This window comes from Ochlerotatus camptorhynchus, unplaced genomic scaffold, assembly GCF_037179485.1.
Source record: "Ochlerotatus camptorhynchus isolate MF236.1 unplaced genomic scaffold, CSIRO-AGI_Acam_v1.1 ptg000503l, whole genome shotgun sequence".
Lineage (NCBI taxonomy): Eukaryota > Metazoa > Arthropoda > Insecta > Diptera > Culicidae > Ochlerotatus > Ochlerotatus camptorhynchus.
Window position 1 is genome coordinate 7,937,542 of NW_027040988.1, and position 23,663 is coordinate 7,961,204.

General features: G+C 38.9%; 1 protein-coding gene and 1 pseudogene across 1 annotated transcript; both read right to left on the reverse strand.

The window, feature by feature from the left end:
* Positions 1-9,509: 9,509 nt before the first annotated feature.
* On the reverse strand, positions 9,510-15,544 carry LOC135712787 (GATA zinc finger domain-containing protein 10-like). Its single transcript, XM_065235844.1, has 6 exons — positions 15,354-15,544; positions 14,589-14,774; positions 13,993-14,109; positions 13,735-13,860; positions 12,152-12,271; positions 9,510-9,863 (listed from the first exon to the last, which is right to left on the reverse strand). The coding sequence occupies exons 1-6, from the start codon at positions 15,429-15,431 to the stop codon at positions 9,510-9,512; spliced, it is 981 nt and encodes a 326-aa protein (XP_065091916.1). The 5' UTR covers positions 15,432-15,544.
* Positions 15,545-20,200: 4,656 nt separating this feature from the next.
* On the reverse strand, positions 20,201-21,028 carry LOC135712788 (uncharacterized; annotated as a pseudogene).
* Positions 21,029-23,663: the final 2,635 nt, after the last annotated feature.

The window sequence follows — 23,663 nt, forward strand, 5'->3', positions numbered from 1 at the left end:
GAAACGTTCAATGCACTTGTAGGACTACGGTTTAATACATATGTTGAGGCATATAATGCCTCTCCCCAAAACATTGACGGACAATTACTCTCATGAAGAATTGTTCTCACTTTATCCATTAAGGTCCGGTTCATCCTTTCGCTGACACCATTTTGTTGTGGTGTATACGGAACAGTGGGTGTCATCTGAATCCCTTTATCTCGACAGAACGTCACAAAATCTCCGCTGAAATACTCCCCACCATTATCTGTTCGCAACCTCGAAATTCGAAGAGAAAAATGTGAAGTTACCATAGCCTCATATTCCCGAAATTTTTCCAAGACTTCGCTCTTATAGCGGATTAAATATACAACTACAAAATGTGTATAATCATCAATGAACGTTACAAAGTATCTGTATCCGTCATGTGTATCTTCTGGTAGTTGACCACAAACATCAGAGTGAATTAGCTCTAGTGGTCTACTAGATCGGATCTTAGGCGAATTATCAAAAGCTTCTCTGGTTTGTCTTCCATAAATGCATGATTTGCATGTCAATGGGGAACCAGACATGGAAGATAGTTCAATATTCAACCTCTCTACCATTTTGTCCTTCATCAGTTTAAATAAATTCTGTGCTCCCAAATGACCGAACCGAACATGCCACAACTCATGATCTTTTAATACCTTGCCAGAAAATACTTTATCTGAATTTCCATCAAACTTAACGTTCAAGATATACAAACCGTCAACTCTTTCTCCCGTAAGAATCAACATTCCTTTTTCATCGAAAATTTCCACTCCACCATTTCTGAATACAACTGACTTCCCAGAAGACTCGATTCTTGAAACAGAAACAATATTGTAACTCAGATCAGGAACATAAAGAGCATTATACAGTGTAACATTGAAATTTTTATTTGTTCCTATGTTCACATTTCCGGACTTTTCAGATCTCAACATCTCTCCCTTTTTGGCCGTTTGAATGGCAGCCACGGCGTCCCACAAATCATTGAACATTCCGATGTCATGAAACATATGTTTCGTAGCTCCTGAATCCAGCAAGGTTACCCCACCGGATGGCACCGGCATCTTGGTGAGATCCATCTTCGCTATTTTATAATCACGAACGGAATCCTCGGATAGTATCTCCAACGGTATCCGTACTCTGAACGCGCCATTCTGTCGCGTGACCATAGCCACATCACGACGTTGTCCTCCCGGGTGGTTCCTAAATTCCGTCCTTTCGGCTTCCTTCTTGCGGCGTGCTTCGCGACAATTACGTTTCTTGTGTCCGTACCGACCACATTCAAAGCATCTCACCGAACTTTGCTGGCGTCTCTGTTCGTATCGCTGATCGGGTCGATGATCTGGTCGATGCTGGGGTTGTTGCTGGGGTGCGTACATGGCCACCTGTGATGGTCCCGAATCGTTTCGCTTGCCCTTATTTTCTTCAGCGTCCAAAAATACCCGCTGGACTTGCTCCAGTGACATCAATTCCAAGTCGTCCTTCCTCAACACAGAGAGGGCACCAATCAAATTTTGGAATTCCTGCGGTATAGCAACGAGCAAAGTATTTAATTTTTCGACCCCTCCAATAGTCTCCCCCATACTCTCAATTTCCCTAACAATTTGTTGGTGAGCTGCAAAGAGTTGCTTCAAAGAGTTAAATTTTTGGGATTTTAACGAATATAATTTCGCCCGGAGTCCAATCATAGCCATCGGCCCATGTTTTTGAAAAATTTCCCCTAATCGAGTCATAATTTCCTTAGCATAGTTATAATGTATAACATGCCCCATTGGCTCATCATCCAATGCAAGCCACAGCTCATTAACTGCTGTATCCTCTTCTTTAAGCCGTTTTTGTAATGCGGCTTTCCTCGCATTCTCTTGTTCGGCGGTAGCCCCGGCGATCGCATGGAAATAATCTTCTTCTTCAGGAGTTTTGTCGAGAGTGTGCAACAAACCTTCATATTTAAAATGTTGCTCCATTCTTTTCTTCCAGAACGGGAATGTCTTTTCGTCCCCTCTAAACATTGGAATAACCACTCGCTTGAGACGGTTTTCCATATTTGCAATAATAATAAAAAAAGAAGAAGGCCGTCTAAAATAGTCTAGTCGATAATCTTTTGATCAAAGTTTGCTCCACAGAAAAATGGTCTCCGTCTGAGCAAAACTTTTCTCAAATAATCCCTATGTTTGCTCCTCAGAAAAGAAGGTCTCCGACTGAGCAAACCCTAGAAATTGTTCCACAGAGAGAAGGCCTCCGTCTGAACAATTCTATAAACTAACTCCTAAACGTCAACTCGTCTGGGCCCATAACCTGTTGGCAGAAACAGCAGCTTTCTGATTATGTAGTGAGAAACCAATGACAAAAAGGTAAATGGATCATTTACTAATAATGATGTTCCTTAAAGCTATGAAAAATGCACAATAAATAGTAGCTTATCGATCCCTAAATTGAACGACGAAGTACCTTAGAAAATCGGAAATGCACCTTAAAGTATTGAAATATGCTCCCTGAAATATTAAAAACTGTACATTAGGGTATCAAAAATGCTCCCTAATCTCGAACGGTTTGCAATTTGATAAAGTGCAATTGTACCATAGAATCATTGAAATATTGCCATTGAAAAGTAAGAATGTTCTTTAAAAAAAGCATAAATGTTATATAAAATTATACAGCTGATCGTTTAGGAAAAAACATTGCTCTTTAAAATAGTAGACATTGTTCCGTAAAAAAATCTATTCTGCACGATAAATAATCGGATATGTTCCCTAATCAATGTTAATTTCACCCATCGTAACGATGCCCAAATAAGTTATGAGAACATTCCATTGTGTAGCCCTCCGCTCTGCATTCAGCAATCAATGTTTTAATTATTTGGTAACCCTATTTCCATTGGCAAAGCAAGTAAAGCTCCATATAAAAAAGAAAATTATCCCTAAAAAATATTCATTGCATCCATGAATAATAAACTGTGTTCCATTATTTACGGCAAATGTACCATAGCCATCGAAAAATGCTCCATAAAAAAAATGAAAACTTTGCTTAAATAATATTAATTGTATCCATGAATAATAAAAATTGTTCCATAGCCTACGGAAAATGCTCCATAAAAAAATGCATACATTCACTAAATAATATTAATTGAATCTACAGATAAACTAAAATGTTCCTTAATCCATGGCAAATGCACCATAGAGTTTCGCATATAATAAAAGTCCTTAGGGAACGCAAAAAGCTTATGAGGTACGAGGGGTATACTACAACAAAGTCGTTCAGCAAAGCATTTTGAGCTACTGAAAACACAAATTCTTACTCAATTCTTATAGGAAATTTATTCCAAGGTAGTATGTTGTTTGTTTCGCTCCTTTTTTTATTCTGTACCATAACTAGGAAAAATATGACACTGTTGAAGTATATTCCTGAGATTAATTCCTTAAATTAATGTCACGGCTATCAAATTACAGCTGTAATCCAGTTCAAATTTACTATTATGCTAAATTGGTGTACTGCTTTCGTTCCCAGAAGGTTACTTAGTAGGATGGTTCAAAATATCGATTTTACTCGACCAGGCTCAATTGATTCTAATAACCCATTCACATTACAGCGTATATCACGTGATATACGCTGTCTTGCAATGAGCACTCATACATTTAGTTTTCACTGGAAATCCTATGCATGAGTGCTCATTGCAAGACAGCCTATATTACGTGATATAGGCTGTAATGTGAACGGGGTATAAATCAGGTTCTGATCATTCTCCCAAAATTTGAGTTAATGAAACTGAAACTATTGTACCATACGCAACGTCATTTAAGGATTGAAATGGGATGGAATTTGTTTAAAAAAAAACCGAAGAAAAATATAATGGTATTAATAAAAGCTGTATGTATCCTGCATTGCGAATTTTACATTTTACAATCCATGCGAATTGTACAATACTTACCGTTCAGTGTTACATTCATCAAGCCAGACAAGCAGATAAGCAGATACCGTTATCCAAGCAGACACATTTAAGGACAAATCAAAAGCGAATATAAAAGTTAAACATTCGAAGCTGAATCAGATTGAATTGTGGTGTAAATTAAGAAAAAGACCAGACTTGTTAAAGAACAAAATAACAGTTATATTTTCTTGGCTAGCGGTCATTAAAAATAAAATGGCAACATTTTCAGTAAACTGCCACATCACCAAGCCTACAAAATGCGTATCGATGCTGTGAATAAGCTCGCTTCCCGGCAACGGGATAGTTCTGCTGTGTGTGCTGTGCTGTAGCATCCATGACTACCATGACTACTAATGACTACTAATCGATAACAAGAGCTCCGGATACATATTTAGGCCTTCCAACAGGCTTTTTGCTGCTCATTGTGTTCGTGTTTGCTTCGGGCCTTAGTTTGATCTTCTTCTGCTGAACCGCTACAACAAGAATGTGTTTGCACACGTTTTCCTTGTAGAAACCATAACAGGTGCAACTCCACAGTTTGTAGTTCTCGTGCGATGCGTTAACCCGGCTTAGCGATCGTATCTGCGCCGCGAACTGGTCAAAATCATTGAATGCTGGTTTTATGAAGCTGGCAATGTCCAACGAAGTAACTTCTCTGTCGTTGCTGCCAGGCATGAACACGAATTTTTCCTCTCCATGGTTCATAGATCTCCACTTTTTGCCGCTTTGAAAATATTCAAACGCCTGCCGTTCGTGTCGCAAATCGTGTGTTCTGTCGTAGTATATTACTCTATTTGGATCGCCATATGATGTAACAATATCTAAGATTTTGGTTTTGAATATCCCGAAGGATTCTTTGCGACGATGAAGATACTTGTACTTGATTGCTTTATTCAGAGCCTCTACCGCGTTGTTGGTAGAGGGAATTCCTGGCGAGAACGACTCGTGCCACCCAGAGAAGTTGGAATTGTTGAAATATTTATCAAAGAAGGCCATGAAGTGTGTATATTGTTGATACTTTAACTGAAATAACTCAACACCAACTTGGAAATGGTTTGCAGTTGGAGCAATTTGCAGTTGGGTGATATCGTGAAAGATTTTTTTCTGATCGTCTGTTGACACCTCGGTTCCTTTCTTGAAATGCTTTTTAACATTCTGGGTAACGTGAAAGTAGCAGTTGATGGTTTTGCAGCCCACAAAAACCTCGACGGCTGCATTCTTTATTGCCACCTCGCCATCACTGACGAACCATCGAATGCCAGCCAGTTTAATGCCAAACTTTCCGCATGTTTCGTAAATAGTTTTAAACGCAAATATATAATCAGCTGCTTGCTGGTGAGAGATGCATGCAAGGGCTACTGGGTGCGCGTGCCTCATGGAATCTATGACAGCTACTACAAGCAGCGGATACCCTTGTAGGGTAGTTTTAAATGTACAGTCGGCCGATAGTGTATCGAACTGACGCAGCAGGCTGAGGAGTTTCATAGATGATACAACTATGCGGAACTTGCCATGTTCATGGTCAATGTCCTTCCCGATCACGAAGGCAGCTGCAACATCATCCGGAATGGTCGACATCTTTGCCGTCCATTCTTCTAACTCACCTAAGATACAAATGGGGAAAAAAATCATAAGTCAATAAATAAATCTGTATTCATCATTCTACACAGAAAAAAAAGTTGTTGAATATTACATCCAAACTGCTGCAACCAGGTCAATCCATCGGTTGTGTAATATAACGTTGTACGATGTACATCGATTTTGCGAACCAAATTACATCCATTGATGTAATATTGTATCTGATTTTGGCTATTAGATCATTATTTCATACATCAGCTTGAATTACATTGATTGATATTACATTTTTTTTTTGCTGTGTATATTACGGCGTTCAGGCTAAAGCGTATATTGCCCTTTGGTGGGGTAAATTCATAGAGCTCAAATTAACAATGGATTTTTACAGCAAATATTGTAGACGACTTGATCACAAAAAAAGAAAATGAAAAAAAAAAAGTTTAACCTCAAGGCAAAGTATTCCACAGGGAGAGCCCAATAAACAATTTGAAAGGTTGTGCAAAATCGTTTCCAACCTTAGGCAAACATGAGAATCATTAATTTATATTTTACAAATATAAACATGCATTTGGTTACATGATGTGAGTAATAAAAAAAAATACCATACACAAACGATAACCCAAATGATTGAACTATTCCACAAATGGTTTGGATGATATCCCGAACACGTCGTTAAGCAAATTAACCATGATATGTTTATTAGGGTATGTAGTCTGTTTGATTTGGTGTTTAGTATAGATTTGACAGTCAGATAATCGATAATTTTATTGAATTACTGTAGTTTCAGCCAAACAAACATAATTGTGAAATTCCGACAATTAATCGCACGAGAAAACATCACACGCCACGTTTTTATCACCATGGGAATTTCATGCGAGGAATCGGCCAAAACAAACATCCATTAAACATAAATTCTTTTAGTGCTCGATAACAATCCGACTAGAAATAGATGAAAAGATACGCAGATGGATCAACCAGATGGAAGGAGATCTGCGAAATCTCCGCAGACAGCATGGTTGGTGACATGCAGCCATGGATCGAGTGGAATTGAAACGACTTCTAGGTATGTACATTATAGGACAACCAAGCATAAGTCTGAATGGTGAGTAAGATGAAAGCCAACCGAAACAAAATGTAATTCATTCTGACTTGCGTTTACTGATAAATAGTAAAGGCAAATGAAAGTTCTAGCGAGAATAGTAACTAAAGACGTATTGACCCTTTAAACAGCACTGGTACTAAAGAGAAATAAAATCGGATGCTAACCCATATGCTTAACTAAAAGACTCAAGCCTCGTAAATATTTTCGTTCTATCATAGAGACAGCTTCGGTGACATCATTGTCAAACACTACAAAATAACTGAAACCATAAACGATCCCGTGCCCCACCAGACAAATAATTGTCCTTAGCTAACCAGACATCGTTCGTGGAAATGCCCTTCGTCAGGGGAACTATGCCATTAGAGCGAGACATTTCTCACCGATGCTGGCGCTGAATTATAGGTGACAGGTCTCCTCATCACTGAGGTGAAATTACATCAAGGTCAATTCATTGCAGCATTAAAATGATATCAATATGAAGTCATCGATCCGTGGCGAACTGCAACACTTTACAAAACAAGTCGATTTTGGTTAGTTTGAATTAGCATTTCAATTATTTCCTCACATAGTACCAGTAGTAAGATTTGCGATAGTTGCTTTCAAAAATGTTATCGATTTACAGTAACTTTCAGTCCATCTTAATTACAAGAAAAAAATATATATGAAATTATTGCTTAATCCGTTGAATATGATCGAAAAATACAGTCAACTCTGTAGAATCATAGAGACATATGGAAAGTTAATGGCATTTCATTTGATGAGATTGTTTTTCTATCGATAATTCTGTTACTCGATGGTCTCTTCAATATCGAGTTGTGGAGAGTTCATCTATAAATTATAGCAAAAAATATGAACCTTGATTTAAGACTAAAATTTTATGCAGGACACCTGTTTGGCGTAAACTTTGAAAATGTTTACTATTTTTCTGCAAATGTATGGCTTATATCATTGTCTCATGCTTGGCATACATTTGTTTTCCAAGGAAAGAGTGTTTTTGAGTGTTGTTTGGAAAAGTGAATAACAAAAATCTATCATCGTGGCGTTTACGTCACTTTGTTACCCAGACAGCAAACTGATTCGTAATTTAATGTTTGAGATTTCTGATGAAGCCACTGCTTGACCAGAAACTAGAATAAATAAACATTTTTCTTTCAAAAAAAAATAATAAAATTGTAATATCATACCCATTGACAGCGTTCCGTTCCCGTACATGTTGCGACTGGAAGACTTGACCGCATAATCCAATTGGTTTTTGGACACTCCATCGGTCAGGATTCTCACATGTCCTTTGACGTCTTTTGATGGTACCCCGGATTTAAGCAGCCTTTCGATGAGTTGATGATGCTCAGCTGATAGCTTTTGATGAGCTAGATTTTGAACCGGTGCCTGAGTGCAAGTATGATGGCCTCTTGCGGAAATCGTGCAATCATTTGATGAATTTGGGATGAACATTAGAACTTGTCTTTCGCATTGTGGGCGTGCTCTATGTTTTATGCGACTGCACCGATAGTATCTCATCGCTCCCTTCTCCGGCTGATTCACGGATTTATATCGGAACCCGAACTCGAACATTTTTACAAAAGATTCAGCATCTGATAGTAGCACGACTTTGATTGGCTGCCACCGTTTATTATGAGCGCTGCTATCGGTGGCCGTAACAGCAGGCATAGTGGGATGCTATTGATAGAAGAAAGCAACATTAAAATTGTATACAGTGAGCTCTCCCGCAGGGTGGCAACTTAAAATCCCTATTAAATTTCCCTGATTTTTCCAGGTCCCTATAGTTAAATTTCAAGTTCAAATCAAGGTTGTAAATTCTTATTTTGCAAATAACGTGTTTTTCAGAAAATCTCCTAAATAAACGAAATCAATCAATCAAAAGTATGCGGAATAATCAAAAGATAATATGATCACATGCAGAGATGGGCAATCAGATCAGAATCTTCTGAACGGATAGTGGGAGATGCATACGCGTAGCCAGAGGGCAGGGGGAGGCCAGTGATCTAGTATCCAATTCGATTTCAAAATCGAATATAAAAATTGTGGAACTTCGACAAAATTTCAAAATTCCAATCTTGGTATAAAAACAAAATTCAGAAAAAATTTGAAGATTCTGAGACTTGAAGATAAAAAAAAAAAAAAAAAAACGATCTCCAATGAACAAACTTCTAAGATTCTGGAACTTGAAAGTATGACAGTATCTTTGTCACTGCAAAACAAAAATTAAAATTCTACAACTATGAAAAAGTTTTATGACTTACAGATAAATACAACTTTGTGTACTTTCAAAACTATACACCATAAAAATAGCAAATGATTCAACAATTTCAATTAATTTACTTTAGGAATATTCCCAGATTGCTTGTGCTTAGTATATGTCCATACCTCAGCAGATGATCCGGGAATACACGACTTTTCCGTGATTCCAGGTACTGCAGCTAGTTGTCCATCTTCAGAGTCGGAAGGCTCAGCTTTAATGCTAATGCTTGTAGATTTTATTTCAGGTGAGATGGTTGACTCCGTCTTCCGTCCTACTGAACTGCACGTACCCTGAATAAATATTAAAGAGATTTATGAAGATTTCCTGCAAAAAGGTGCAAGAAGCGACAAATGGATTTTTCGAGGAATGATTTGCTAGCTTCAGTTTTTTCGAGCATCTAGAATTGAGACTCTGATCTCAGAGATCTGTACGATGAGCGCTGGAAACATATCGCATCAACTTGCGATCTCTACCTATTTATAGTTGCTTGTGCTCGTGTTCATTCAGCAAAAGTTCAAATCAATGTGATATAACGTGATGGACTCTTAATTCCAAACAGCTCAAATATGACGATCCGTTCTTGAGTTATGTGCGGTCTTATGTATACCACTCTGTTTTAAATATATATAGATACCTCTCTACTATTTTTTGCTTACCGTCTCTGTCATGTTTTTTTTCTTCCTGCGCTTGTTCCGTCGTTTCGGATTCGGCTTTTGTGGTTCATTCCTCAAATATCCTCCTTCTTGATTATCACGTTGATCCCGCTCTATGCCGTCTGGGCCGACTACGCTCTTCCAGTGATTTACATGCTCCGGTACATCCACCGATGTTTCATCTTGACACTGTTCATCGTTGAAGATGATAACATGTTGATTGTCGTCTCCGCATGGAGCCGAAGATGCATGTGATTTGATCGATTGACTGGTAGCTGGAAGTGTGTTAAGCTTCGAGTGGTTCGGAACTGTAGTATCAAAAACTGGGCAAATTATAGGCATCTGCAAATGGGAACGCAAGCAAATACTTATTAAAATTAACTGTGACACTAGCTTGAAGTTACTTGGCAGATTAATTCGGAAAGAATATCACAGAGTGGCCAGGCCTACTGATCGAGCTCGTGAGATATCGTAACTGAGGTCCTATTTTTTTAGGTACAATGTTTTCAAGAAAAACATATATAAAGAGCTACGTCTGTTTGTCTGTGATGAAAGTTTCGTGAAATTCTGAAAAAAAAAATCCGTCTTATATCGCAAACCCTTAAGGACCATGCACTTATTATGTAAGATTTAAGAAATATTTTTTTCTTGCGTTTGAAAGCATGAAGAATACAGAACATGTTATGGTTCGATGTAAGACATTACTAAAGCGGAGCTGGGAGATACAATTACGTAATATGTGCATGTTTCCTTACTACAGCTGCCAAACCCCCTACATTTTGGTTGAATCGAACATGTTTTTGATTTTGCCGTTCTAGTTTAATGAGATTTAACGTTTTGGTGCTGTATCGTATTCTGAATCAATAGGAAAATTAACAGGTTGCTTAGATATTTCATTTTCGCGTCTTCAGTAACAGTTCCCTGCAGGGAACCCCCAGGGAAGTGGCCAGATTATGACATTTGCCTAAACTTACCATGTAACACATAACACCTCATGATAATTAGAGAACAAAACTGCATCAAGTGCCAAGATCGATAACAAGATATACCAGATATTCCCCAGGAAAAGTAGAAAAAAAATCTGACTTATACCTTAACACATCAAGCAACACCTCAAATAACATAAGGATCGAAAAACATAACAACCGATGGCAGTTATATCGAGTGTCCAGGACTGTGCCACCCCTGGATGCGTTCCAGATTCCCCGAGAAAATGGCCGGAGTCTCAAAAAAAACCCATCATGTGACATATCAAATAACAAATAAATTGATAACTAAGATCAATGTTTATCATATTGTTTATTCAATATCCTTACAAAGATCGAGCCTTTATTCATTCATCCAAACAACCGTAGATATAATTCTGATACTGTACCGAAAAGATACGATGGTGTTTTCGGTAGCAAATTTAAAATGGCGTTGTCTATAACATGTCACAAACACCAATCAAATATTTATGTTCAATTTAGGTTACCTTACTTGAATTCATGTTGGATATGCGATATTTTTACGACGAGCAAAGTGATACGCCGATGCACGCCACCGCCGCCGCCGATGAAATGACCAGCGCACAGGTACTAGTACCAGCTACTCAAATTCTTATTTAGCTCCGCCCAACACCATTGATACCTGAATATTTATTACAGCTTATAAAAGCAAAAATATGTTCCTTTAGCTAATATTCTTATTCAGCTCTTAAGCGGTTCAGATTGTTTATTGGCTTTGATATTAGAGTCTGTTCAAATTATTACATGGCAAAAGAATTTTACAAAATTGATTACCATTACCAATTGATTGATTACCGATGACCATGGGACGGTAGTTTACGATAGTCATACCATCATCATTTATCTGGTGATCAAGTATGGCAAGGGCGATGTCATCTACTTGCAGGATAAACGTAAACGTCTCATGTAAAGGTTGAATCGCTTCATTCTTCTTGAAGACATGTGAAATTCTGTGTAGATAAACATCCAGAGAACTTTATTGAAATCATATTGAAATTCCATGGATATCCCTATGTTCTATTAAACTTCTACGTAGATTCCTGCACTTCCACAAAGTTTCTTTAATTCAATTCCATGAAATAAAGCTCCCTGAACTTCTTCCCAATCCATTGAACTTCAATTGAGATTTGACCAAGATCTTAGAACATCATGTTGAACTATTACAATATTCTCATCTACAAAACTCTCTGAAGTCCTCTTCCCATTGTAACAAATTGTAACGCGGACAGTAACCCCACGAGTACGATTTTGGCATCAACCATACCCTGGCGGATGTCAGTTGCATCACTTCGAACTATGCTCCAATTATGGTCCAGTTATGGTTAAATCCAGGTGTTCCATTTATGAGAGCCATTCCCCACCCTACATGATATTCAGATTAAAATCACCAACGTAGTTTAATCGCTATTTTAAGAAAAGAAAGCGCTCAATAGGGTTAACGTTTCTATAGTGGTGGACGTTGGTGAAGTTGTTTCAAATTTTAAAAAATATCGCAAAAAATATGACTGAAATTAAAGTTTATTGTTTAACGCACAGGAAACAATGCTATCCTATCCCTATCACCCATCCCCCTCCACACACTACGCATATGCACGGTATTGAGTGGCTTGAAAAATAACTCACCGACGACTGATTGCCTGACATCCGCCGGGGATTGCGTTGGCTGGCAAGTTTTGTGAATGGTAGCTTCCCTTCCTCAGCATAACTGGATAACCGAACCGAGCGCCGTCTTGGAGCCATTTGCTAATGAAAAAAAAAAATCAAAAATGGTAGGATTTTAGTTCAACTCTGACTGGCGAACTAATTCCCCGAAAAGCGTGGTAAAAGTTGTAAGCAGGCTTTAAATACCACACACCACGATATTAGCATGCGCGAGGCGGAATTTGCGTTGATATGAGAGAGACCAAAGTATTAGTTATCTGTCTCATGCACCAAACCCCGCTCCACGCACGCCACGCACGCTTAATGGTGTATTCAGATCTGGCATGGCAGAATTTTATGGCATGAGAGAGAGAACTAGTACTCGCTCAGAATGGAATTCACCTTAATGGTGTATTCAAATCTGAGCGTGCATTAGCGGAGCGGAGCAAAATTTTCGTTGGAATGAGAGAGATAACTAGTACTTCTCTCCCTCTCGTTCCTTCGCAAAATCCCGCCCCGCGCGTGGAATATCGCTCAGAACGGAATCCACCTTAAAGGTGATATTTTGCGAAGGTACGAGAGAGAGAGAGAGAGAGAGAGAGAAAAATACTAGTTCTATCTTTCATGCCAACGAAAATTTTGCTCCGTTCCGCTAATGCACGCTCAGATCTGAATACACCATAATATGGCATAATGCATGCGCACTTACCGAGAATGATTAAGGTGGAACACTACTTCGCCATATGGGACCCATTTTCGTCATACGTGTCAAAAACAATAAAGACAACGGAAGACTGATATAAGGGCGGTGTGCCGAAGTGAAGGGAGCTATACCGAAATGGTGCCGCACCCTATTGTGTTTCAAGAGGCAGAACAAAACGAACAGAAACCGTCGCAGAAATTTTCGCCATAGGAATTCCTATGGTGCTGCTTTCTAGGACGGTTTTGGCCTATTTTTCTTTCTTTTTCAATGAAACAGCCAATAGGGTGCGGCATCATTTAAGCATACATCAATTCACTTCGGAACACGTATTTCGACAGTCCCGTTATGTTTTTTACAGTATTCGTAATTTTACTCGTGAGCAAAGAACTTCATGCATGAATGTTAGATGTAGAGCTGTCTGTCTTGTTGACGCCTATGACGGAAATGGATTCGATATGCCAGAGTAGTGCTCCATCATACTAGTTGCCTATAGGCTATAGGTCACCCCACCGCAAATCTCACCGCGTTTACAATCAGCTACAGGAATCCCCCGAATAGCACGGTGGCTGGTTCGGTCTACCCACCATGATTTCTCGGTTGTCCTCCATCCAATTGAGCTCATTTTTTGCATGTGATTAAGGGCAATGATAACCTTGTCACCTACAGATAACGAGCTCAATTGGTGAGAAACAACCAAGAAATTGCGTTGGGTGGCCGGCACCAGGCATCGCGCTATTCGGAGGATTCCTGTTTCTAGCTGATTAAAGTTATTTTCCCACAGTGTCAAGCTCATTCCGTGCGGGTACGGAACGAGTCCTGTGGGAAGAAAGCTTTAAGAATATAATGAATAATAGGAACCTACCTGTCGTCCAATCGAGGGCTTCTGGTCAGGTTCCGTCGGCTGTTGGCGCTCCTCGTGCTGATCCGTCAGCTGTTGGAGATCCTCGTTCTGTTCCGATGTGCTGTTTCGTACATGCCGTGTAGACTGCTGTCGATGAAAAGAAATTATAATATAATTGCTAAATCACTAAAGTTCACTCTTTCTTGAGGGATGGGAAGGATTTTCGAAAATTTGTGATCTTTCTCACAGTGGAATACATAGTGCTAGAAAAATACTCACCGAAGATTGATCGTCTGCCATCCACCGGGCACTGCGTTGGCTGACAAGATTTTTGGTTGTCACCTCCTTCTCGGCATAACTGAGCAGTCGAACCGAGCGCCGTCTTGGAGCCATTTGCTGTGGAAAACAACAAAAATGGTAGGATTTTTGGTGGTCAACTTAAGGGACACCTTTATAAGTATGCTATTGTTGTACCGTTGTACTCCTTTAACCCAGTACCGCAATCGGCGTACTAGATTAAAGGTGTACAATCATGTCCGTCATTAGCTCTAGCGAAAAAGGCAGTTTTTAGTATATTTTATACAGGAATTAACGCTTATTAAATTAATGTTCACTGTGACGAGCTCATTCCATGCGGAACGGGATTTGCGGTGGTAGGAGAGGGACAATTTCCTTTCATTCTTACCAGCGCAAATCTCGTCCCGTATGAAACCAGTCCGTTTCTGTGTCAAAAAAGATTGTAGGAAGTGCTTTGTCCTAGGCCCAAAAGAATATTCACCCATATTCTCGTTTTTGTTCGAACCGAATTTTCCATATAAAAAAAAAAACGGTTCGAACGAAACCAAGAATATGGGTGATTAGAAATTGTAGCCTACCTGTCGTCCAATCGAGGGCTTCTGGTCTGGTTCCGTCCGCTGTTGGGGTTCCTCGTGCTGTGTTGTCCACTGTTGGGGCTTTACTTGCTGTTCCGTCCGCTCTTGGGACTCCTCGTGCCGATCGGTCAGCTGCTGGAGATCCTCGTGCTGTTCCGACGTGCTATTTCGGACATGCCGAAGCGACTGCTGTCGATGAAAATAAAATCATGGTATAATTCTCGCATTTCTTTTCAATAGGTCCTATCTACATTTATCGATTCTCACTTTTGTTAATAATAATAATTCATATTTCGAGCTAATTTTTCTACATATTCTGTTGAAAGAAAGTATTAATTTAGCGTATTGGACGAAAAGAACTGCTGAACATGTTTTTAGCGCAAAGTTATTAACGAAAGAGAGAGTCAGTGAAGAGAACCGATCAATGTAGTTTGGTCTATTTGAAAAGTGACGCGAGAATTGCCATTATAATCGAACAGTATAGGTAAAAATGGTGGATTCTACCATCACCACTGATTCTGTAATATCTAGTCATGCCTGATTAATTTGAAATGCATCCGATTGATATTTCATGTGTAAACAACGATGAAAAAGAAGACCAAAAAATCTCCGGGCAAAATTCTACTCTCACACAATTTGCAAACGAAGAACCAAGGTGGAACAGCAAACAAAAAATCCGAGGGTTATTTCCACGGCGTATCATCAGCTTTGGAACGTTATTACTTACAAAATGGCGGATTCCGCCATTTCTATTTCACAGTAACTAACCTGCAAAAGTTTCTTCCGCTCTAGGAAGACTTTTTTCGCCAACTTACTGCGCTCGAGTTGGAGGGCAGTAGGTGGCATTTTGGAATCGGAGTAAACAATCACTTATCACTTATCACTTTATCGTTACGGTTCAATAAAATGTTTTTTCTCAAATGTTTTAAACGAGCAAAATAACTAAACTGCACTGCACGCTGACGACGCCAAGACAAAAACGTCAAAAATGGGCGATCTTGGATGCGCATATTGTAATGGGCGATCTTGCAGCGATTTATTTTTTTTTTGTTCGATCAATCGATTTTGTTTATCGATTTCAAGATCGTTGAAACTAGAGTCGGTGTATAATGAGTCACGCCAAGAGAAAAACAGTTGAACTCGCATCACGGTTTTCGAAAGATTCCCATTCTTTTCACTTGGCAACAGAGGACTTCTACAACAACTTCAAATGACTTCTAGCGAGAGAAAAAACATGCGGCTGTAGTAAATCATTATATCAGTGATTTTGTCAAATTATCTTAACAAAAAATAGTAGAAATTCTCATTACTGATCATTACCGAACGTATCCCATGACAATTTAAAGCTCACTGCGTGTTTATGCTCATTTCTTCGATTATATTTTATATTTTATTGCAATACCTTTCGTGGACCTTTCATAGCATCGTAATGTTTATTTACTTTGCCCGATAGGTAGCCGGTTTGACGGTTCGATAGGTAGACTTGGCTTCACTCTTGGCGTGACTCATTATACACCGACTCTAGTTGAAACATATTTCACACATATATTCTCGCGTCACTTTATAATAGGTCCTATCTACATTGATCGATTCTTTACACCGATTCTCACTTTTGTTAATAACTTGGCAACATTCATATTTTGACCATCACATTTTGACAATTTTATGCACGTTTGTTTACGCTCTGCTATCCGAGCGCAAAGTTTGACACTTGACGGAAATGAGCGTCAAGTGTCAAACTTCGCAGTCGGATAGCAGAAGGTAAACAAACAATAACAACATTTTATGAAACTTGCCTCTACAAAAGAAGAAAAGTGTTTTACTTTAATGTGAAGTACGCGCATGGATAATACGTTTCCGGCTCTAGAGGCAAACCGATGACCGATAGCAAAGTCCATCTTCGGAGGACTATGCATGCGTAAGGCCCGGCGGTTTAGTTAAAGTGAGAGGAATTTAAATTGGCCTGGGGAAATTGTTCCACTACATTCATCTGTGAGCGATTCCTGACCGGTGATGGAAAAGGTAAGCATTGCTATGGATTGGGCCTGATCAGTGCGGGAGAAGCACAACATTAATGATGGTATGTTTGTTTATCTCCTGGAAAGGAACAACTCCACGATGATCGGTCCCCGCGAAATGGATGATGTGTAGGCGTAGAATAAACAAAGAACATTGCCGCTGTTCGTACATATCGAAATGCGTAGCCGAAATACGTATCTGTCACGAATACCGAAATTATTTAAGTGGAATTAAATGGAAGATAACATTTTTGTTGTTTTATTTAAGCATTGCAAAAAGGAATATTCCCTTCTTTATCGTATATCCAAAGAATTAATTATTGTTTCCTTTTCTCATATTTTCCTTACTTTCACAGATCATTATAACACAATTATTAACAGAGCTAACAACATGCTTGGTTTCATAAAACCTTTCTGTTATAACTTTCACGATCCGTATACGATAAAAACATTGTACATTGCTTATGTAAGGTCGATATTAGAATCACTGACAAACCGACATGAAACTTAAACTTAACTCTTGATCGAGAATCTATAACTTTGTATGATCATTCATGTCGGTTTGTCGGTGTTAGAATATTGCAGCATAGTTTGGGCTCCTTTTTCAATCAGACACGAAGAAAGAATAGAGTCCGTTCAAAAGCAGTTTCTATTGTATGCACTCCGCAAGTTAGGTTGGACTGTATTTCCTCTGCCATCTTACACAGCTCGGTGTATGCTCATAAATATCCAAACATTAAAAGACCGTCGTGAATTTGCTATGATTTCATTCGTAAACGATATCGTATCACATAGCATTGATTCAATAGAACTATTGTCATCCTTAAATGTATTTACACCACCTACCGTGGAGGCACCATATTCGAAGCGGTTCCTAAATCGACGCACTCAATAATGTTCGAGTATTTTCAATAATTATTTTTGAAATGTTACTTCTGCATATATTAGTTTCAGTGCTCAAGGGATGATGGTGTAACAAGGTTTACAAAAAATATCTTGTCAAAATCGAGATGCGATCAAAAATAGACGAGTGCGTCATCATTAGGAACGCGTCAAATATGGTGCTGGCACGGTAGGCATTAACGAAATAGAAATATATTTGCTACAAATCGTCATCGTACGAATTATGCCAAATTTGGACCCTTGAACCAAATTATGGACACATATAATAAGCACTGCGATAACATTGACTTTACAATGACAAAAAACCACATTAAAGCAATATCTTAATTCCTCGCATAACGTCAGCTAGAAGTATTTTTTTTTAACTTGTTCTCAAGACATATTATAAAAATATAAACACAGACAAAATTGTAAAAATAGCACCTAAGACAATAATTGTGAAACGGTCTACACTGATTGACGACAAATAAAAAAATAAATAGATACCCGAGCAGCCGGCGCCGTTGGTGTAGTGGTAAGCGTGACTGCTTTCTAACACCCCGATGGGTCTGGGTTCAATCCCAGCCGAGGTCGGTGGGATTTTTCTGAGGCATAAAAATCTCTGGTCACGTCTTCCTTCGGAAGGGAAGTAAAGCCGTTGGTCCCGGCCCATGTGTGTTGAATGGGTGCGATATCCTACGCAGGTGTGGAAGCTGCCTTCCTGCACATTCGATTGCCGTCAATGGATGGCAATCGATGTCCGTCGGTGATTGGCACTAGATTGCGGAACAGAGACCGACGTTAAATAAAGGAAAGAAAAAGATACCCGAGCAAAGTCGGTTAAAAAATGAAAGCAAATCGATATTAAAATTAGCAGTTCCTATCATAATGAAAACTCATTTTAATTTCATTTGTCGCTACACAAAGTCTTATATTATATTGTGCTTTCATTATGCAGTCAAGAGTTTTTAATTGAAAGCAACTTAACTTCAAGTTCAGCTAATAACGTCTTGTTGAAAATGTAATTTCCCGAAAAAAAAAATTACAGTGAAATTTTCAGTGGAAACAATGCTCTAACATTAATATTTATTGTCGACAATAAAAATGATTGTTATAATGTTGTACTCTTCCGAAAACGGCAAAACTGCTACCTAGCTGTACAATGAATGTACATAATAAAATGTTGTTACAATGATTTTTATCGTATTTTTCATTTATTTTATTTTTAACATGATTCGATCATGAACAATAATGAACAACTCTATTACAATAAAAATTGTTGTTACTTTAAATATTGGTGTATTTTCGTTTATTATCGGGGTTGGAACCAGTTCCAACCCGTGCGAACCCGAACTTTTTGTCAGTGCGAACCTCGACCCGTGCCAGGTTTTAAAAACAAACGATCAAACTGACGTTTGCTAGAAAACAAGCAGACCCAATCTTGATACCCGATCCAGGTTGGAACTGAATAATAAACGAATTCGCCATAAGATAGGCGCTGCTCGTATGGCTCTGGCTTTGACAGATCGTTTGGCTCAAAACCAGGCAGTCCGCGTCCGCTCATATCTTATCCTAGACCCTCTCTAAAGCTTAATGGAGACCTTTTCCGTGCAGTCAATAATCATACAATAATAATAATAAATTCCACCACTTGAAGATGTCAGGAAGGAACTCTCAGGTGGAAGCATATTTCATGGGCGATTCTCTCCAGTCGAATGCATTAACTTATCAACGACGGTCAACCACCAAGGAGACGTGACCTACACGGATAGAAATCTCCTTATACCTTTTGGCAAATTTCCATTGCTGATTATTCATAAAATGTATAAGTCAACTAATAAACAGACGCCTTGCAAAAAGTTAATAAAGATCATGTGTCAAATGAAATGTATAAGCGGTCACACATACCTTTTATGCATTCTAATAGGACCTATGTGGTTTGTCTTATGGAATGTATAAGGCTGATGCTTTGGCAAAAATGTATAAGTGAAACTCATGAATTAAATAATTGATTTTCGTTTCGTGTAGGGATATCGAGCGCAGGGGAGTTGGCCTGTATTTCTCACAAGTTCCGGATCGAATCTCGATCCATAACCAGTAAAAAAAGGACCACCCGTAACAGACATACCAGCCCCTCCCTTCCCAGGGCAATGTTTTATTTTTTCGATTTATTTTTAAAGTCGATAAAGTAGATCTGTCAAGCCAACACATACACTGTTATATTTTTTATTGAAAAAAAATTATATGGGAAAATCACGAAAATTTCATTGTTAAGATACTTAACAACCCCCCTTTTTTATTGTAAATTTTCCATTTACCATGAAATTTACTGTTTTGTACAACATAAATCAAGGTAAATTTATTGTAGACGTAACAATATAAATCATTGTTAAGACAATAATTTTCGTCTTATTGTTACAATGTTTTTTAATGTATTTTTGTTGTTATTTTTTTTTCGGGTTAAGTTCAAATGTCGTTGAACTAATGATTATTGTTTATTTGTTTTGTTTAACACATTTTAGTTCATTCGTGCCTTGTTCGGGGTGCCATTTTTACTCAAGTCTTTCAGCGTAAGCATGAATACTAACCATTGACGTTAGGCCCGTATTCATTTCAATATTAAGAATGCAAATTCAGTAATCAAATTGATTTCATTGAAAGCAGTATTAGTTTTCCGTGTGATTCAACAGTGTAAAACTTCACACTCATTTTTGCTGTGTTAAACGTTAAGTAAATCAAAATGAGATCAACTGGAGTATTCAAAATAAGTTACGTCATAACACCAAATTTTTATTTCAATTTGATCTTCTGCTTTGCTCCGATTCAGTGTGGCACAGGGAAACAGCCACATGGCAGGATGGTCATGGTCGCACATGTCCGCCAGCAGAGCCATCTGTAGAATGGACTCCAATAGCAGCAGCACGCTGTGCAACATGCGGCTCTGCGTTCCAGAACCGTGGTTGAGCAGTTCTCGCAGAAATATATCCACAAGGCGATGATCAAGAAGATGGATCACAGCCGTACATCAGAAGCTGCAGGAAGAGTTTCAGGTTCCGCTCGCCAGTTGTTGATCCTCGGGCAGTGGTGGTCCATGCGGCCGACGCAATGCTTACAGATGCGACAATGGTGGGTACGGTACGTATCACAGCGGATACACACATTCCACTCTTCATGCTCGCAGTTGTAGTTTCGAGTGCAGATTGCAGAAGTCGATGCGGGTTTGTGGCAATGGTTCACGGAGCTGCACTTGAAACAGGGCCCAGAAGATGTTCTGTATGGTTTGCAGGATGTTGCACCGGGTCAGGTGACGTAAATCACGGCCATGTAGGTAACCTACACGCAAACAATTCCGTAGATCACAATAATATCGTTGTCATTGATAGTATCAACTTGATACCGTTTCCTTTCCGTCTCTGTCGCTTTGCTGCACTTGAACGGCTGCTCTGAGAAAATCACATGTCTATGTTTTCTTTTCTGGAGCGCAGACCATCTTGCTTTGCAGTGTTCTAAAAATAAACCGAAAATCAAAATCCAACGAACCATCTTCCTTCCTCCAAAAACTTACTTCAAAATGGTAGTCTACTCCAGCAGATCCTAGACGCAATTATTAAACACCTGAACGTACGTTATAAAACGCCGAGATATTGTCCTTATCAATCCCACGCAGCTGCGACGGTTCCACCGACACTTTCGAAGAAATCTCCGGATTCAGATCCTTGCGCTTGTCCTTGTTCAGCTTTCAATGCAGCTCGGCCTGTCGTTTCAGCATGGCATTCCTCTCCGATAAAATATCAAACCCATTCAACCGGTCCGGCTTGAATACAAACTCCTTCGCCTGACAGTGCACAATCATCCGGAATAGTGTATCTAAGCACCGTGGTATAATTCCCCGGTGAGGAATTTTGCCAGTCAACGTGAAGGACTTTCCACTTCGGGTCACCCCGTATGGATTTTACGTTCAATCACTTCCTTCTTCGTAGCAATCACTTCCTTCTTCGAATCAGTTCTTTGACCGGCGGTTGGAGTACCTTCGAGTAAACATCATGATGGTTAGAAGAATGCTCGAACACATGCTTGAAGATGTATTACGATTGCTTTAGGTTCGAGGAGCGCATCAGACGGACCACGTAGTTCCACACCATCTCGCTCCCCACGCTCGGCAGAACACTTGAATAAGCTTTCACAGATAAACAATATAATTAAACCAATCGGAAACGGGAAAAGTGAATTGAATCCGCGAATACGAAAAGAGAGACGATTTTCGATCTAAAACAAACGGAATATTTGAGGCACTAATTAGTTAACTAGCTGACAAATCCAGCGATATTGACTCTCGAGGCAAAACACAGATCACAACACCAAAAATCGGGAACCGGCTACGATTTGTTTTCCGGGCCGTTCGAGCTAAAGCGAAGTAGTGAACGAAACGACGGACAACAAAATAAACAATAACAAGAAAGCAGCAAGCGAATGACAGCTTGGATGAGAACCTCAATCAAAATAGATCAAAATCGGTTCGAGCTTAATTCAAGCTGGACATTGCATTAGGTCCTAAGGAACATTGATCGATTCTCTTCGTCGTCTTTCTCTAAGGGCTTTCTCTTTTGTGAATAACTTGAGCACATTACCGTTTCTTGTTTTGTTTGTAATATTCGAGGGGCACGCAATTGCCTTTTTGACTGCGTTGGATTTAAAATACAAGCAACACTCAATACGAAACTAACGATTTTAAATTGGCTCACTACTTGACTACCCGAAAAAAAATATACAGTGAAATTTTCAGTGGAAACAATGCTCTAACATGAATATTGCCTGTTGCAGTGTGGTGGCTACATTTTTGGGAATATTTTGAGTCGCACTTTGATCACAAACGAAGTGGCTCCGTCTAGAGGTAATTCTAAGACTAGTAGCATAGAGGTAACTCTAAGACTAGAAGCACAAACGAAGTGACAGACGGAGCGGATCGAACACTTTGGTGACTAACCTGCTATTTCAATTTTTCAGTGTACCACATGGCAACACCACTACTACTGGACTGTACCACATGGCAACACTACTACTGGATTGTACTAGAGTCGGTGTATAATGAGTCACGCCAAGAGAAAAACAGTGGAACTCGCATCACGGTTTTTGAAAGATTCCCTTCTCTTTCACTTGGCAACAGAGGATTTATGCATCAACTTCAAAGGACTTCTAGCGAGAAATTAAATTACCGGCTGCAGTAAATTATTATACTAGTGATTTTGTTGGATTGAATCAGCAACATATATTACAAATTCTCATTACTGATCATTACCAAACGAATCTAATTACAATTTAAATGCTCACTGCGTGTTTATGGTCATTTCTTCGATTAAATTTAACATTTTATTGCAATACCTTTCGTGTAGCTTTCATAGCATCGTAATGTTTATTTATTTATTTATTTGTCATTGTAAAGTCAATGTTATCGCAGTGCTTATTATATGTGTCCATAATTTGGTTCAAGGGTCCAAATTTGGCATAATTCGTACGATGACGATTTGTAGCAAATATATTTCTATTTCGTTAATGCCTACCGTGCCAGCACCATATTTGACGCGTTCCTAATGATGACGCACTCGTCTATTTTTGATCGCATCTCGATTTTGACAAGATATTTTTTGTAAACCTTGTTACACCATCATCCCTTGAGCACTGAAACTAATATATGCAGAAGTAACATTTCAAAAATAATTATTGAAAATACTCGAACATTATTGAGTGCGTCGATTTAGGAACCGCTTCGAATATGGTGCCTCCACGGTAGGTGGTGTAAATACATTTAAGGATGACAATAGTTCTATTGAATCAATGCTATGTGATACGATATCGTTTACGAATGAAATCATAGCAAATTCACGACGGTCTTTTAATGTTTGGATATTTATGAGCATACACCGAGCTGTGTAAGATGGCAGAGGAAATACAGTCCAACCTAACTTGCGGAGTGCATACAATAGAAACTGCTTTTGAACGGACTCTATTCTTTCTTCGTGTCTGATTGAAAAAGGAGCCCAAACTATGCTGCAATATTCTAACACCGACAAACCGACATGAATGATCATACAAAGTTATAGATTCTCGATCAAGAGTTAAGTTTAAGTTTCATGTCGGTTTGTCAGTGATTCTAATATCGACCTTACATAAGCAATGTACA

Excerpts from the sequence above, each read along its gene's own strand:
- LOC135712787 (XM_065235844.1), bottom strand. The coding sequence starts at position 15,431 with ATGCCACCTACTGCCCTCCAACTCGAGCGCAGTAAGTTGGCGAAAAAA. Across the intron at positions 14,775-15,353 it reads AGCGGAAGAAACTTTTGCAG|CAGTCGCTTCGGCATGTCCG; the intron begins GTTAGTTACTGT and ends TTTCATCGACAG. Across the intron at positions 14,110-14,588 it reads AGCCCTCGATTGGACGACAG|CAAATGGCTCCAAGACGGCG; the intron begins GTAGGCTACAAT and ends TGTTTTCCACAG.